Genomic DNA, 18677 nt, shown 5'->3' with positions numbered 1-18677 from the left:
ACCCCCAAAGCATCCTCCCAATATTGAGGGCATGTGGCCTGGTACGGTTCAGGAGGGAGGGGGGCCGCTCTCTCGTCCCCCCCTCTTTTCCTGCGGCCTCCCAGGTTGCGTGCTCGGATAAAGGGTCTGGTATGGATATTTAGGGGGAACCCCACGTCTAATTTTTTTTTAATTTGACGCAGGGTTCCCCTTAATATCCATACCAGACCTGAAGGGCCTGGTAATTGAATTTGGGGGACCCCCACACTTTTTTATTTATTTATTTATTTTTATCAATGACTTTCAATGAGTGTTCGCATTAGCACTTTAGATTTTGAACGTTGGAGTCCCATTGATTTTAATAGGGTTCTAAAGTCACACGAAGTATGCTATATACTAGCTCCGTCGAATCTTCTTTATACATTCGACAGACACCATAAGCCTTCAAAGACAGATTGGACCATAATTCATGTGGATTTTCGGACGAATGCAATTTTTGAACGAAAAAAGAAATAAATAAAAACGAATTTCGGGAGTAACTAAATAAATAAATTTTTCGGACGAAAACGAAATTCCGAAACGAAATATTTTACTCTGCACATGTCTAGGAGTTAGTGGCTGTTGTGTGCCTCCAGCACAGCACAGTATACACCTGTATCTACCCTTTATTGCTGGTGTTCTATAATAAAGGCATCTGCAGGAGTTAGTGGGTGTTGTGTGCCTCCAGCACAGCACAGAGTACACCTGTATCTACCCTTTATTGCTGGTGTTCTCTAATACAGCCATCTGCAGGAGTAAGTGGGTGTTGTGTACCTCCAGCACAGCACAATATACACCTGTATCTACCCTTTATTGCTGGTGTTCTATAATAAATGCATCTGCAGGAGTTAGTGGGTGTTGTGTGCCTCCAGCACAGCACAGAGTACACCTGTATCTACCCTTTATTGCTGGTGTTCTCTAATACAGCCATCTGCAGGAGTTAGTGGGTATTGTGTGCCTCCAGCACAGTATACACCTGTATCTACCCTTTATTGCTGGTGTTCTATCATAGAGGCATCTGCAGGAGTTAGTGGGTGTTGTGTGCCTCCAGCACAATATACACCACACAATTGCTGGCTTTCCCATCTCCCTGCAGGCCATTACTATGTCTGGAAGGCCAACAAGGAGAGGCAGACAGTCACGAGCCAATAAAAGTGGGCAAGCAGGCTCTGTGTCTAGAGACAACAGTGCTGGTTGTAGACGTGGTGCATCGTCATCAGCACGGGGCCATGGGACACGTGTGTCCTTATTTTCGGCAGCTGGACGTGTTGAGCCACATCATTCCGAAGACTTGGTAGAGTGGATGACCAAGCCCTCTTCATCCTCCTCATCCTTTCTCACCCAGGCTCAGGGCACTAGCAAAGTCGCTGCCAACGCATCCTCTTCCATGCATGCAGTTTCAGTATGGTATCAAGAAGGATGTTGGGTTTACACCCGCTCACCAATCCTCTGTGCGATGACACAACGATAGTCCCAGGTGCTGGTTCAGACTCCTGATGCTCCTAGCAACGTTGCAAGGCACTTGATCTCTTGCTGATGGATGATCAAGATGACTGGTAGTGAAACTCACCTAGGTGAACAGGCAGCGGCCGACCGGATACCCAGATAGGTATCTTGATCCCTGAAAGGCATGGGTCATATCTCCTGAGCTGAGTGGTGCTGGGCTGCTGAGTAGGGTCCCTGGACCACTACTAAATAGTAGTAGACCACGTGGCTGTCTCTGCTCCTGGCTCCCCTCAGGCATCCTCACTCCTACTGTACGGCTCCAGGCAATACTCTCCTGGTAGTCTCTGGAAAAGCTTGGCTTTCACCTCCTCTGATGCTGCCAGAGTCTCTCTGTTAGTCTCAGTGGTTCTCCTCACATCTGTCACCTCACCACACTCTCTCTGTCTCCCCCCTCTCTCTCTCCTCAGTCTGCTCTCCTTATTCTCCTCACAGACTTTTTTCCCGGGCTTCAGGATATCCCTCCTCCTCTGTTGGGGCTGGTGTCAGCGTGTGTCTCTCTTCTAACTCTGGCACCTCAGTTCCTTACTCTCACACACTCCTCCTCTCCTCACTGTTAAGTGTCACTGTGTCCCAGCAAAGGACTTTTTGAGTCTTGGTACCTCTCTTTTAAGAAATCTCCTCTCCTCTGTATCCTGTCAGCACTCTCTCTTTCTTTTATATGTAAAGATATGTAAATGTCCTTGAGTTTAGGTTCACATTGGTCTGTTTTGACATGTCAAATTGCATGTCAAATCAGCGGCTATTGCCGACAATAGCACCGTCCAAATGGATGGCAACTTTGCGGCCCTGCACCGATTCCCAAAAGTAGTTCCTACACTACTTTTTCCAACTTCGGGTACGATTTCAATAGACATGTGTGCAGGAACCTGCACAAATGTCTGCCAAATTGCACCCGAAGACGGACTGCATTACCGGGTTAAAATCGCTTTAACCTGCATGGAGTTCCACCCAAAAATTGAACTTCCGAGTTAAAGGAAGGTGACCCCATGACAAGCCACATTTGGGATGTAATTTTTTGAGTGGGGGAGTGGAACCCCTCTTTTTAGAGGGTTCCAGCTCCCACTTCCTCTTGGGGCACCGCAGCGACAGAAGTGAGTTCTCCTCTCCCCCCCTCTCAGCAATCATCTGGGACACGTCAGATTGCCCCGCCAAGCAAAGTGCCCACAGTGACAATGCCGGTGCCGCAGAGAGGAGGGGGAGACAAACGGGGCTTCATAAGTGTCCGATTATTTGTAGCTGTTGACTTTCATTTTTTTTTAAGTGGAACTCCACTTTAAGCTGAACTCGCACAATTTCTAACCTGCGTCAATGTGAACCTAGGCTTAAAGTGCAACAGCGTCCAGGGTGTGGTCATTAAACTTTTAGCATATTCTTAACAAGCAGTAAATGAGCTTTAAAAACATACCCTCACTGACCCCTCTAGCTGCTTGTAGTGTAAAATAATTAATTGTCAAAGATCACGGTAAAAGACTCTAGAGGTGGTTGTTAACTGCTAGGAAACATATGCTGTGTGTTTACATCAGAAGGCTGGCAAAAAAGTTGTGAAGTCAGTGTGTGACATCATTGTCTCTGTTTTGAACTTTGACAGTGATTTTCTCCACAATACCTATAGCAAGCTGAATGAGGGCTTGTTTTACAGTGCTTTTAGTAATTTTGCACTTTGCATTTTTTTTTGTTTTCACATTATGCTGTGAGAAGGTTACAATTTGATTTTCTATTCAGAACATATGCACAGCCTAATGAAGCTGAGGAGGAACTCAACCCTTTCTCTCCAGTTTATCTCCAGCATCCAATTCGCATGACAGGAAACCTGCTCTCAATGGAGAAGAGGTATTGGCGATTGTAACTCCCTAGCATGCCACATCCCTGTAAACATAGGAAGCAAAAAAATCCCCTAGGGTTGGGAATTTGAAGGCATTTTACTCAAAACATTGACTCAAAACATGGAAAACACATGATCTAAACAACTGGAATAACATCATGATAAAACTATATGACAATACAAAATGATATCCTTCAGCCAATGCGTTTCAGAGCTTGTTGTCATCTCCTTCATCAGGGGTTAATAGGGTATCAATTGTATTTAGTTCCAACCATATACATGTGTATAGTCCATGTTATATTAAAAGAAGTACGCAATCTCAGAGAGTTTCAATACAATACAATAATGCACAGTGCAAAAATGAACAACTTACCAGGTGGACAGTGTGCTTGGCACCCTTCAACACACTTCAGAGGGCAGTTTGAGGGCTCAGGATGTTGACAGGTTGCTGGGCAAGCTGGTGCACAACTGTTATACCTCCATTCACACACATACTCCAGTTCTTTTTCATTCTTCTCTTCACAACTCTGTGCTGTACACGAAGGAAAGAAAACACTTACAAGCCTGGTACACCATCCTTGTACCGCATATAAAACATCTAAGTTTGAGATCATACATTTAACTAATGACAATTCCAAATTTGTGATACCTTTTTCTTATATGATGCCAACATTTTTGGTAGACCATTCCTATTAACACATTGCAAACACATATAGACTTTGGGGAGATTTTCCCTCATTTCCTATCCTGCTCCTGATGACACAAGGACAAGAAATGAGGGGATGCAGATGGGGCAGGAGAAAAAGAAAGCAGTAAAACCTGACATGTGCACTAACCAATCCACAATCCCCTGAACATAATATATATAAGAAACGTTTCACCTCTGTGCTTGCCAATAAGGGTTTCTTTTCTCTTTGTAACTAGGCAAGCTTACAAAATCTGCAGGTATTTAAATAATTATTTTCCCCACTGTATACTGTATATATATACTGTATATATATATGTATGTATGTATATATAGTACTGTGCAGGTGTTAAGAAATTCTGTAAAGTATGCTTTCAAAATATATATTATATATGCTAAATACCCCTGGTCAGACCATATTCTGCTACTGACCAATTGTTTCATAGTTCCACTATTCTACTGTTTTATTGCTTTTTTGTAATTATTATTTCTTTATTTTTCCTGTTTGTTCGACCCTTCTGGTGACTCTACACCTGAAAAGTAATTCATATGTTACTTAAATGTTCTGTGAAACAAGTCCCACAAATTTGAGAACTATGGAATCAATTTTGGCTCCTCGACATATCTTGTTCAGTTCCCTGCTGGGGGGTACTACATGTTCAGATGCTTGTTGTACTGTAAGATGTTGTACCTATTTCAATAAAAACTAATAACACAAACAAAATTTTTTAATTGTATATTTTTATTAATTTGCAAAATGCAAAATCGAAATCAAATCAATATTAGCTGTGGCTACCCTTTGGCTTCAAACCAGCATCAATTCTTACACTTGCACACTTTGTGTACTTGCACAAAGTCAGGGATTTTGTAGGATCACAATCGTGTGTATGATTAGTCAATTATAGCAAGCAGGTGTTAATGATCATCAATTTTATATTTAAATTGAAACACAGTCATTAACTGAAATGGAAACAGCTATGTAGGAGACTTAGCACAACCAAACTCTGCTACTAAGGCAAGGTTTTGGAAGACAGTTTCATGTCACAGGACATACAGCAATGCAGGAATGAGCACAGCAGCAAGACACAAGACAGGTATACTGCATCAGCAAGGTCTCACCAGGTCAAAGGTTTCAAAGCAGGCCGGCTTTCAAGATATGCTGTTCAAGCTCTTTTGAAGAAGCACAAAGAAACGGGCAATGCCGAGGACTGTAGACGCAGTGATCTGCCACAGAAACTTAATGCAGCAGATGAAAAACACATCATGCTTACTTCCCTTCAACAGTGGAAGATGTGTGACCCAGGCAGGGCTGCTGATAGGGCAGTACAACCAGCCCTCCTGTACTCGGCCCGGCTAAGCAGGGGGACCTAGGTAACTTTATTCTTCAACTATGGTGAAAGCACTTTGCCCAGGTCAAAGCATTTGACAATGCTCCTAGGCTTGCTGTAACAAATATATTTTACCTGGGCCCCACCAGCGCAGCAGAGGGGTCCAGAATGTGATTAGCAGAGAGAGGGACCTTTTTTTATTTCGGGGCCCAGGCGTCTAAAGCCGACACTTTTTTAAAGTTTCTGCTGGCTGCGGCTGATGTCAACTGATCTCTGGTGGAGTGATTCTTCTTTCCTCCCTCAGTAACTGTACAGCCAAACTTATTAAGAACTATCTTCAGCGTAAGGAAGAGCAAGGAGTCCTGGAAGTGATAGTTTGTCCCCCCACAGAGCCCTGATCTCAATGTTATTACATGTCTGGGGTTACATGAAGAGACAGAAGGGTCTGTGGCAGCCGACATCCACAGAAGTTCTGTTTTTAGTTCTCCAAGATGTATGGAACAACTTACCTGTTGCTATCCCTCAAAAACTGTGTACATGTGTACCTAGAAGAATTGATGCTGTTTTAAAGGCAAAATATTGATTTGTTTTGGATTTCTCTTCTGTTCATTTTACTGTACATTTACTGTTCATTTACTTTCCATTTTGTTAATTGATAAAGCTATTAACACTTCTATTTTACATATATACAGTATGTGTGTGTATATATATATATATATATATATATATATATATATATATATATATATATATATATATATATACACAGTTGTGCTCATAAGTTTACATACCCTTGCAGCATTTATGATTTCTTGGTCATTTTTCAGAGAATATGAATGATAACAAAGCAACTTTTCTTTCACTCACTGTTAGTGTTTGGCTGAAGCCCTTTATTATCAGCCAACTGTGTTCACTCTTTTTAAATCATAATCAACGGAAACAACAGAAACTACCCAAACAACCCTGATCAAAAGTTTACATACCCCAGTTCTTAACATGGTGTATTGCCCCCTTTAACATCAATGACAGCTCAAAGTCTTTTTTGGTATTTGTGGATGAGGCTCCTTATCTTCTCAGATGGTAAAGCTACCCATTCTGCTTTGCAGAAAGCCTCCAGTTCCTGTAAATTCGTGGGCTGTCTTGCATAAACTGCACGTTTGAAATCTCCCCAGAGTGGCTCAATGATATGGAGACTGGGATGGTCACTCCAGAACCTTCACTTTATTCTGCTGTAGCCAATGACAGGTCAACTCGGCCTTGTGTTTTGGATCATTGTCATGTTGGAATGTCCAAGTACGTCCCATGTGCAGCCTCCTGGCTGATGAATGCAAATTTTCCTCCAGTATTTTTTGATAACATACTGCATTCATCTTGCCATCAATTCTGACCAAATTTCCTGTGTCTTTGTAGCTCACACAGAAACATCAGTGATCCACCTCCATGTTTTACAGTACGAATTGTGTACCTTCTATCATAGACCTTGTTGCCTCCTCTCCAAATGAAGCGTTTATGGTTGTGGCCAATTTTGGCCTCATCTCTCCAAATTACTTTGTGCCAGAAGGTTTGAGGCTTGTCTCTGTGCTGTTTGGCGTATTGTAAGCTTGATACTTTGTGGCATTTGCATAGTAATGGCTTTCTTCTGGAGACTCGACCACGCAGCCCATCTTTCTTCAAGTGCCTCCTTATTGTGCATCTTGAAACAGCAACACCGCATGTTTTCAGAGAGTCCTGAAGTTATATCTGGGTTTTTCTTTGCATCCCAAACAATTTTCCTGGCAGTTGTGGAGATTTTACTTGGTCTACCTGACCGTGGTATGGTTTCAACAGAAGCCCTCATTTTCCACTTCTTGATTAGAGTTTAAACACTGCTGATTGGCATTCTCAATTCCTTGTGTTTTTTTTTTATATATCCCTTAATTGTTTTATACAGTTCAACTTCCTTTTCCCGCAGATATTTTGACAATTCTTTTGCTTTCCCCATGAGTCAGAATCCAGAAACATCAGTGCAGCACTGGATGAAAGATGCAAGGATCTGTCAGGAGTCCAGAAACACATTGACCTTTTATACACACACACTAATTACAAGCAAACAGATCACAGGTAAGGATGGATACCTTTAATAGCCATTCAAACCTCTTTGTGTCAACTTGTGCATGCTATCAGGCCAAAATCACCAGGGTATGTGAACTTGTGATCAGGGTCATTTGGGTAGTTGTTGTTGTCATTATGATTTAAAAAGAGTAAACACAGTTGCTTGATAATAAATGGCTTCAGCCAAACACTAACCATAAGTGAAAGAAAAGTTTTTGTGTTATCATTCATAATCTCTGAAAAATGGCCAAGAAATCAGACATTCTGCCAGGGTATGTAAACTTATGAGCACAACTGTATGTACTATTACCTCCTATCCTTAAAGCTGAAAGGTAAATCTCCCCAGTAAAGACCCAGGCAGCAAATAGGATTGAACCCTTCCCTAGTTGAAATCTAAAATAATCTAAAATCTAAAAATAAAATGTTGCCTACAGTTGGCCTTTAAACCACTGTAATATTTAATTACTTTCTTGGAGGATATCTGTGCACCCATTAAGAAACTCTGGATATTCACCTCCATACGGGTCAAGGTTACAGTCACTTAACTCACCACCAGCTTCTTTAAAATGTGTACTTTAAGACGTAGGGAAAAGCAACACATTTGATTTAATTCTCATGCCTCCAGAGGCACACATTTATCTTTATTTGTGCCTCTGAAGCTCCTGTTCAGCTGCTGGAATCAAAGAAAATACAATATACCTCCAGGTATGGTAGTTCATGTGACTTTCTCCCCTTCCTAACAGTGCTGGTGTTTAGTGGCCAGCATTGACACACAGGGTTTTGCAGACAGCACTCCTGTCCTCACGCCTGTTGGATGAACAGAGCTGCAGGAGAGGAAAGGAAAGATGAATATTGCTGCCGGATAGGAATTAAAACAAATCTATTACTTTCCCCTGCATGGGCTAAGTACAGATTTGCTCACAATTAAGAACTCAGCTAAAGAGGTTTTGCTTCTGGAGCTGCTGTCACAGTGGCTGATTATGTCCACAAAGGTCCTTACATCAAAGAAATATCAGTTTGGAATGCTCCTTTAAATTTTTATCAACCAAGCCTGGTGGTACCAGCTGTTCATCGTTAGTTGTGGTTGCTTGTCACATTTTGTGCCGGTACATTGTGGTCATGAAGTCTGAAGCAGTACATTCAGTAGGATAGAAACATACATTTTTTTTTGTACTTACGACACAGTTGTGATGATCTCCACTGCACGACCACTCCTTTCTGTGCACATGCATGTGCATAAGCTGCTATAGAATCACAAAAGCATGAACAATCCCCAATCGATTCACAAGTGCAGGTATCGTACTTGCAAATCTCATAATATGGTGTTGGATCTACCTACAGAACAAAGTAGCAATTAAAAGAAAAAAAGTTAATTGTTTAGATGTGTTATTTCTGGACTGATTGTTACTCCAACGCTGATTCCGGTGTGTGTGTGTGTGTGTGTGTATATACATACCAGTTTCTCACATGTTAGAAAGATGTCACCTATCAGGATGCTGCAGGCATGTTCTACTGCTGCCTGTTTCAGAGCATTGTCTTGGCAGAGTGGCATGGACACCGCAGCGGAGAACTGTACAAGGAGAATAATAAGTATAATACTTAGCACTTACACAGAATTATGCATGCTCTGCAAGGAACCTACATTCTCTTCTAAGTAAGAAAAATAGTATATATTTAATTTAGAGGAACTTTTCAATTTTTTATTCAAGGGCGCCTTTGCATCAGTTCTCCTATTTTACATGGCATATCCTGTTTAGCTTTAGGGATATGATCAGGCATTACCTGTTCTCATTTCTACCTGTGACGGCATCATCATCAGGTCTTGTAAAATTATTGCAGAGACAGCTGCTCAGAGGTCAATTTCTACTGATGTATGCATAACCCCCAGAACTACATTTGCCCATGAACTTCTAATGCAGGTGCTGACTGAGGTATTTTTGTTCTGTTTATTTTCAGTACTTTAAATTAAATTTTAATTAAATGTATTTTCTGCTGTGTAAATTGCATTGCTTAGTTAACATTGCCCAGCAGAGGTGGTGCTGTTTGGTAAGAGGTTAACTGCTGGCCAGGTTTTCCTGGGCTTTTCTGAAGAGTACCTCCCTCCCTTGCTGGACAAAACATATAAAAAGAGAACTGAATCTAGGCAAAGAGCTATTTTGGGACTAAACTGCTAAAATGTAAGCTGCCACTCTGCAGGGTCAGTGGCGTACTAACTGGGGGGCGGGTGGGGCGGTCTGCCCCGGGTGCCACACACTGAGGGGGTGTCAGCAGTGGGGCGGGCTCAGGCAGCGCAGCGGCTCGGTGACAGGGCAGGGAGAGCCCGGAGAGGTGAGCTGTGACTTGGTGCGGGGGTGCCCAGACTACTACCCGGGTGTCACCTAGAGCCGGCCGCCAGATTGACAGAGCGGCTGGCTGGAGTGAGAGAGACAGTGAGCAGCGCTGAATAGAGGAACTGTTGGAGTTAACTTTTTAAGTAAACCAGCAGGTGATTGGTTGATAGGTGGTCCTAGCAACCAATCATTAGCTTGTTAATATGACAAATTAACTCCAGCAGTTCCCGCCCTCTGTTCAGCGCTGCTGTGTCTCTCCATCTGCATGATAAAGGTAGGAAGGGACAGAGCTGGGGGGGGGGGGGTCGTGTAACAGGCAGGGGGTCCAGAGCCATGTGTGTGTATGGGGGGGTCTTTTTAACATGCAGAGGGTCCAGAGCTGTGGGGGAGGAAGTGTCTGTGTAACATGCAGGGGGTCATGTTACAGAGCTGTAGGGGGGTCTGTGTAATATGCAGGGGGTCCAGAGCCATGTGTGTGTGCGTAAGGGGGGTCCTGTGTAACATGAAGAGGGTCCAGAGCTTTATGTAATATGCAGGGGGTCCATAGCTGTGGGGGGGGGGGGCTGTGCAACATGCAGGGTGTCTAGAACTGTGTAATGTGCAGAGTCCAAGGCTGTGGAGGGCTGTGTAATGTGCAGGGGTCCAGAGCTGTAGGGGGGGGGGGGGGGGTGCTGTGTAATGTAAAGGGGCCCAGGGGTGCAGGGAGTGGTGTAATGTAAAGAGGTCCAGAGGTGCAGGGGGCTGCATAATGTAAAAGGGTCCAGAGCTACAGGGGGATGTGTAATGTAAAGGGGTCCAGAGGTGCAGGGTGCTGTTTAATGTGAAGGGGTCCAGAGATGCAGGGTGCTGTGTAATGTGAAGGAGTCCAGAGATACAGGGTGCTGTGTAATGTAAAAGGGTCCAGGTGGTTATGTAATGCAAAGGGGTCCAGAGGTGCAGTTGTGGAGAGGGGGTACACAGTAGTGACAAAGAGATGTTGGGGGTATGCAAGTTGCACAGTGAGGTGTTTTTACATTTTAACGTGGGGGGGCGGATATAGGTCCCCCCCCCCCAGTGCCAAATGCTCTAGGTACGCCCCTGTGCAGGGTCACCGCTCAGCATTCCTGGGGGTATGGACTTAAATGGACCTATACTGTCAATCATGGATTTACTACCTGTTGTGAATTATGGCTACCAAATTGTGGATTTATGGCCAATGATGAAGGACTTATGATGGACTACTACCTAATTAATTGTATGATCTCTTCAGGCACTACAACATTGACACTTAGGGAACTTTGTCAGAAATGTGTGCTGGAGCTGTAAATGTCTTGGAGAACCATTTCTTTGTTATCCCCACTACTTAAGTAAAAGAACTTTATGGTTTAGTTCAACTGCCGGGTCTGAGGTCATTAAAAGGATGTATGCATAACGTATCAAAGGAAAAGGGATTAATCAAGGGGACAAAAGAAGATACAGATGCCATTGCTAGTGACTAACATACTGGTGTCAAGTGCCCCTGCAGCCAACCAGCCAGGAAGCGGGTAACATGGTATGGGAGATGGAGACTCTGGCAGTGAGGGGGTTGATTTTGGGCCCCTTTTACTGGGGACCAGTTCCCCACATACTGGGACCATTCACATGGTACAGAGTTCCTAGGGACCTAGCCTGGGAGTTATGAGTGGTGAAGTGAGGTCTTGGGAGGAGAACAAGCATTGTACTGAGCTTCCTGTATCCAGTAGCAACATACAGATTTTAGTCACTTTGAGTGAGGTGAAGGGGCTGCTGGGTTGGAGGAGATCGGTACAATCTCCATGTTCCCAGCTGAGATAAGCTGCACATCTGGGGGGAGGTGATGTCTAACAGAAGTGTGTATTGTAATTTGTAAATTGTAATTATTATTTATAGCATTAGCATATTATGCAGAAATTTACAGAGTACAGAGACGTTTTTACCAGCACCCAGAGCAAGACAAGATAGGTATATGAAGAATAGACCCACTATGCACTTTAATACTAATATTACAGGGTCAATCCACCTAAAATGTATTTTTCAGTTAAATGTTGTGCTATTGTTAGCCAGCTGCTTTTCAATCCACTGTGTGATCTTCCTGTTAAATCTTCTGTATTATAAAATTGATTAAAAATTTAACAAGAACAGGGTAGTACTTGTGCTGAGGAGGTAAGTATATGTACATCTGGGTACTATATTCAATAAACCCTACCACCAGTGTTTGAGAGATACAATAAATAAAATGATTTTTTTCTCTCTTTTATCTACTAAAAACGGATTATAAGACTTTGAATAGTAACTATGTTGATACTGCTACTTTAGACAATGCAGCAAACTATTTGTGAAGCCTATTTTTTCTCCCGATTATTTGATTTTATAAAGTTGTTGGACCAGATACATGTTCTCTTTACCTGTAATACAAACCCAGCCTTAAAAGATTTATTAGTGCATCTGATTTAAAAAATAAAATAAAAAAACAATATATATATATATATATATATATATATATATATATATATATATATATACAGTGGTGTGAAAAAGTGTTTGCCCCCTTCCTCATTTCCTGTTCCTTTGCATGTTTGTAACACTTAAGTGTTTCGGAACATCAAACCAATTTAAACAATAGTCAAGGACAACACAAGTAAACACAAAATGCAATTTGTAAATGAAGGTGTTTATTATTAAAGGTGAAAAAAAATCCAAACCATCATGGCCCTGTGTGAAAAAGTGATTGCCCCCTAAACCTAATAACTGGTTGGGCCTCCCTTAGCAGCAACAACTGCAACCAAGCGTTTGCGATAACGTGCAATGAGGCTTTTACAGCGTCCTGGAGGAATTTTGGCCCACTCATCTTTGCAGAATTGTCCTAATTCAGTTACATTAGAGGGTTTTCGAGCATGAATGGCCTTTTTAAGGTCATACCACAACATCTCAATAGGATTCAGGTCAGGACTTTGGCTAGGCCACTCCAAAGTCTTCATTTTGTTTTTCTTCAGCCATTCGGTGGTGGACTTGCTGGTGTGTTTAGGATCATTGTCCTGCTGCAGAACCCAAGTTCGTTTCAGCTTGAGTACACGAACAGATGGTCGGACATTCTCCTTCAGGATCTCTTGGTAGACAGCAGAATTCATAGTTCCTTTTATCACGGCAAGTCTTCCAGGTCCTGAAGCAGCAAAACAGCCCCAGACCATCACACTACCACCACCATATTTTACGGTTGGTATAATGTTCTTTTTATGAAATGCAGTGTTCCTTCTACGCCAGATATACTTGGACACACACCTTCCAAAGAGTTCCACTTTTGTCTCATCGGTCCACAGAATGTTGTCCCAAAAGTCTTGGGGATCATCAAGATGTGTTGTGGAGAAATTGAGACGAGCTTTGATGTTCTTTTTGCTCAGCAGTGGTTTTCTCCTTGGAACTCTGCCATGCAGGCCATTTTTGCCCAGTCTTTTCCTGATGATGGAGGCATGAACGCTGACCTTAACTGAGGCAAGTGAGGCCTGCAGTTCCTTGGACGTTGTTGTGGGGTCTTTTGTGACCTCTTGGATGAGTCGTCGCTGCGCTCTTGGGGTAATTTTGGGTGGCCGGCCACTCCTGGGAAGGTTCACCACTGTTCCATGTCTTCGCCATTTGTGGATAATGGCTCTCACTGTGGTTCGCTGGATTCCCAAAGCTTTGGAAATGGCTTTATAACCCTTTCCAGACTGATAGATCTCAATTACTTTCTTTCTCAATTGTTCCTGAATTTCTTTGGGTCTCGGCATGATGTGTAGCTTTTAAGGATCTTCTGGTGGACCTTACTGTGTCAAGCAGCTCCTATTTAAGTGATGCCTTGATTGTGAACAGGTGTGGCAATAATCAGGCCTGGGTGTGGCTAGAGAAATTGAACTCAGGTGTGGACAACCACAGTTATAGTATGTTTTAACAAGGGGGGCAATCACTTTTTCACACAGGGCCATGATGGTTTGGATTTTTTTTCACCTTTAATAATAAACACCTTCATTTACAAATTGCATTTTGTGTTTACTTGTGTTGTCCTTGACTATTGTTTAAATTGGTTTGATGTTCCGAAACACTTAAGTGTGACAAACATGCAAAGGAACAGGAAATGAGGAAGGGGGCAAACCCTTTTTCACACCACTGTATATATATATATATATATATATATATATATATATATATATATATATATATATATATATATATATATATATAATCATTTTTTTTATCAATTATTTATTAAAATAATTAAAATAGTATATAATAATATTATATAAGAATACATTTATAAAAATAAAATGCTCTAAAACCATGTTTGTATAACAAAAGCCTTTTAACTAATTATTTTTTAATATAAAAAATAGTAAACTTAACAATTCACTTTTGGACTCACCATTGCAGCATCAGCACAATAAGGATTCACTTTCCAGGAATTTCCAAAGTTGCTTGGGTTAATTTCCACCTGATTATGACTGCTTACTAAATCATTGTTTTCAATTCCATCGAAGTTTCCACACAAACCACAGACTTTCTCCTGGGAGTAGAAAAAGTCAACATTGGTTAAACCAACAGAAAAAACATTTTAGGGAGTGTTATTTTATTATTAGAGGAAAATAGCAGGCTCTCTCAAACAACTAAGATATTTTGTTCTTACATTTCTATTTTTTTCAACTTATATGAAAGAATTATAGAGTTGATTTTTCTCTCTTTTAAAAAAAAAAAAATATTTTAAAGCAAGCTGGTTTATAGACCTCAAGCTATATATAGATACTAAATAATTTTCATTTGCATTACTTCACAAAGTTTTAAAGAAATATAAGTAATGGAATAAAAATGGAAATTGGGCTCAAATTCTTCACAATGTCGGTTATCAGAGAATAGCAGCATGAACTAGAGTCACAATACACTATAAATCACTGCTAAACTTAACATAGGATCATTAGTGTAAATATAACGTGTTTGTTATTTTTTACGTTTAATAAATGTATAATCAGATTTTTTTTAAATAAAGATTCCTGTTAAAAAAGCAAAGAACAATATAAACTATATTGTTAAAAGTTTTATGACGCCTGTCTTTACACGCACATGAACTTTAATGGCATCCCAGTCTTAGTCCGTAGGGTTCAATATTGGGTTGACCCGTCCTTTGCAGCTATAACAGCTTCAGCTCTTCTGGGAAGGCTATCTACAAGGATTAGCAGTGTGTCTATGGGAATGTTTGACCATTCTTCCAGAAGCACATTTGTGAGGTCAGGCACTGATGTTGGACGAGAAGTATCCCATAGACACACTCCTAAACCTTGTGGACAGCCTTTGCAGAACAGTTGAAGCTGTTATAGCTGTAAAGGGTGGACCAACTCAATAGTGAACCCTACGGACTAAGACTGGGTTGCCATTATTGTTCATGTGCGTGTATAGGCAGGTGCACCAATACTTTTGACAATGTAGTGTACACTGTATATACACACACACAAGCACAAAGGTCTGGTTACATAGACAAAAATGTATTTAAAACACAAGAATGTTGGACTTTGAGCATTAAACTGATGTTTTGTGATGATTGTTCTGACTTCACATGCCCCAAAGAAAAATTTGAATGGTGTTAGGTCTGGAGATCTCACCTGGACCAGCTGTACTTTATACGGATGAAAATTGTGATTTCTAATAACTCAATGCCTATGGATTCAGACATTTGGGACACCCTGTATATACAGTATACATATTAAGAATACAATGTGCATCTATGATATTCTGTTTGCGTACAATGCTAGGCTTACCGATAGAAAAGCCTAATTCCGCGTACACACGACCGGACTTTCCGGCAGACTAGGTCCGATGGTCTTCCCGACAGACTTTTGGAACGAACGGACTAGGCCACACACGAACGGACTAAGTCCGTTCGAATGTTTTGAACGTGATGATGTAAACGGGACTAAACAAGAAAGTTCAATAGCCAGTAGCCAATAGCTGCCCTTGCGTCGTATTTGGTCAGTCGGACTAGCACACCGACGAATGGTTTTCCCGATTTTAGTCCATCGGAATTGAGTCTGTTGGATAGATTTAAAACATGTTCTATTTCTAGGTCCGTCAGATTTTTTTTTTTTTGAAAAATGATCGGACTAGCTAACACACGATCGGATTGTCTGACGGACTAATCCCATCGGATCTAGTCTGCCGGAAAGTCCGATCGTGTGTACGTGGCATAACGCTTGCTGCATATTTGATGTCAGCCAGAGTTTGACTGACAAATTGATACGTTTCATTTCTGCTAGAAGAAAACAAGGGGGCGGGTCCCTATTATGAACAGAACTTACCAAGATCTGTCATTTATCTGGCTGAAAAACATAAATATAAACTATTCATATGCATAATTACTTGATTAAAATGTATCAAAAATATTTACTATTGTTAAAGGGGAAGTCCATTGCACTTACCTCTCAAATCACCCTCTCCAGCGATGTGATATCCGCCGTCTTCCTAGTCATTGCTGTTGCCATCTTTGACTGGTCTCCTTCTCTGCTCAGTGTCTTTAGCCACCTTGGCTGTCTAGCCCACGATTATGTAGTTCCCGCACATGGGGTTTAACTCACCTGAGCACCCAAGGCCTATCGGAAATTGTACAGTGGGCTGCATATTGGGCAATGAGATGCCCTAAGCTCAACATTATCACCCAGACTCAATTCACTGTGTACACATGCATAGAATAATGTGTGAATGCTCTTCTATGTAGCAGTGAAGACCATCCACTGCCACTTCTGGAGAAGAGGAATAAGGACAGTACTCACCACTTGAAACATACTTGAAATTGAGATGCAGTATGTTTGTTTTCAATTGTTAAAAGAAGCAGGGAAAGGGAGGAAAAATTGCTAGGCTTTAAGCTGATGCTGAGGCCACTCAACTCTGAAATAACTCAGGGAGGGTCAGAAACAGCCAATTCTAGGAGTAATAAATAACAGCTTAGTGGGAATGAATAATTGCAGTGTGTATTTCACAGGTCAGGTCAAGCACAGTGAGAGAGTTGCTCCGCTGTCAATCACAGTCACACTTTGGCTGACATTAGTTTTAACACTTCCAAAAAAATTGTCTGTGACACAACACATGAATTGTGACCAAGACATGACACCTCTATCACAAACCCATCACACTTTAAATGATCATATGCAGCCAAACTTTGCAGCTTTAAGGTAGAGTTTATTAATTTTGTGTATTATATTTAATGTGTTATTTGAACTTAAACACGTGCACCTGTAGGGGAATAAAGTCTTTCAAGTGTGCGAAACAGATGAATCATGCACTACATATCAAACCTTATGTTCTTTACTTATAGCATGGTAGTAATACTTGGTTTCTAGTTTTACCTTCAATTAAAGAAATGTCCTCCATATAATATTATGCAAGATCAAGAGATAATTTATAGCTGGAGCCTGTAGGTACACAAACTCCTCTATTTAAAAAGCCCTGTTCACAGTGCTCAGTGGCTCAATCTGAAATTTACACACACAGTAAATGAACTATCAGAGTAGACTCCTCCGCTCCATTTGCATCTCTCCCATCCATCTCTATTGCTAAATCCGAGGTTTCAATCAGAGGGGTTTTGCCTGAAATAGGATTAGTTGCAGTTTTTTTTTAGATTACCTACAGTGCTCTCGGAATCCTTTTTTATATGAAGAAATACTTTGTTAAACAAAGATTATTTATTAAGACAGCTATAAGATTTATAGCTGGAGACTGTAGGCAGACAAACGCCTCTATTAGAAAAGGCTTGTTCACCATGCTCAGTGGCTCAATCAGAAATTTCCACACACAGTAATATAACGGTGGGAGCATGGACTCCTCTGCCCCATTTGCATCCCTCCCATCCACCTCTTTTGCTCTATCCGAGGTTTTCAATCAGAGGAATTTTGCCTGAAATAGGATTAGTTCCACGGTTTTTCTTTTGGATTACCTAGAGTGCTCTCGAAATCACTTTATATATATATATATATATATATATATATATATATATATATATGAAATACTTTGTAAAAAAAAGATTATTTATTTAAAACAGCTATAAAGCAGCTATAAGATATATAGCTGGAGCATGTAGGCACACAAACTCCTCTATTGAAAAAGGCCTGTTCACAGTGCTCAGTGGCTCAATCTGAAATATACACACACAGTAAATTAACTATCAGAGCAGGGACTCCTCTGCTCCATTTGCATCCCTCCGATCCACCTCGATCTCTCCATCCGCAGTTTCGATCAGAGGGATTTTGCCTGAAATGGGATTAGTTCCACTGCTCTCTTTAGATTACCTACAGTGCTCTCGGAATCATTTTTCATATATGAAGAAATAATTTGTAGATGTAGCACCCTGATGTTTAGGCAGGGTTGCTCCTAAATTTACCCGCCAGGTGTAGTTACCTTGGCTCATTGCTAGGGATCATTTGGTTTCACCCTAAGTCTAGAATTGCTGCACTTCTCTGTTCTGCTGCTAGGTGGTATCTGGTGGCATTAGATAAGACAAGGGCAAAGCAAGGACAGATTAGGAGTATATGGGGTATCTCAGCAAATGGGCAGGGGTTTTCTTAAATCCCTTGGTCTGCAGGGAGAACTTATATATTTGGGTGGAGCCAGGTGATCAGTGCTCTGTGCCACCTGGACAATTGTCTGGGTGGACGTGTGTTGTATTTCCTGGGTTGCTAGGCCAGAGTTTGGGCCTAAGCTGGGCACATCTGGCTGCTAGGCTGTCTGAGGGCCTATCCAGAAGCAAGAGAGCAGCGTAGGGTTGGAACTGAGACTTGCAGTCCAACCAGAAGTGACGGTTCTGCCGGCCGGAGAACTTGTCCTGGTCAGAGGTAGAGGGGAAGCTGTCGTCACTAAGGGGCCAACCACCTTGTTACCAAGGACCACAGTGT

General features: G+C 41.6%; 1 protein-coding gene across 1 annotated transcript in view; it reads right to left on the bottom strand.

Moving 5' to 3' along the window:
* VWF (von Willebrand factor) overlaps positions 1-18677 on the bottom strand; it is a 271073-nt gene that overhangs the window by 150935 nt on the left and 101461 nt on the right. The window contains exons 23-26 of the mRNA XM_077468547.1: positions 14171-14311; positions 8907-9020; positions 8629-8785; positions 3720-3878 (exon numbers count right to left, since the gene is read on the bottom strand). Coding sequence (XP_077324673.1) covers positions 3720-3878; positions 8629-8785; positions 8907-9020; positions 14171-14311 — 571 coding nt within the window. The remainder of the gene's footprint in view (positions 1-3719; positions 3879-8628; positions 8786-8906; positions 9021-14170; positions 14312-18677) is intronic.

This window comes from Lithobates pipiens, unplaced genomic scaffold (genome assembly GCF_037356315.1).
Source record: "Lithobates pipiens isolate NorthernLeopardFrog02 unplaced genomic scaffold, aLitPip1_a1.2 Scaffold_8, whole genome shotgun sequence".
Taxonomy (NCBI): domain Eukaryota; kingdom Metazoa; phylum Chordata; class Amphibia; order Anura; family Ranidae; genus Lithobates; species Lithobates pipiens.
This window is presented reverse-complemented; position numbering and strand designations above follow the sequence as displayed.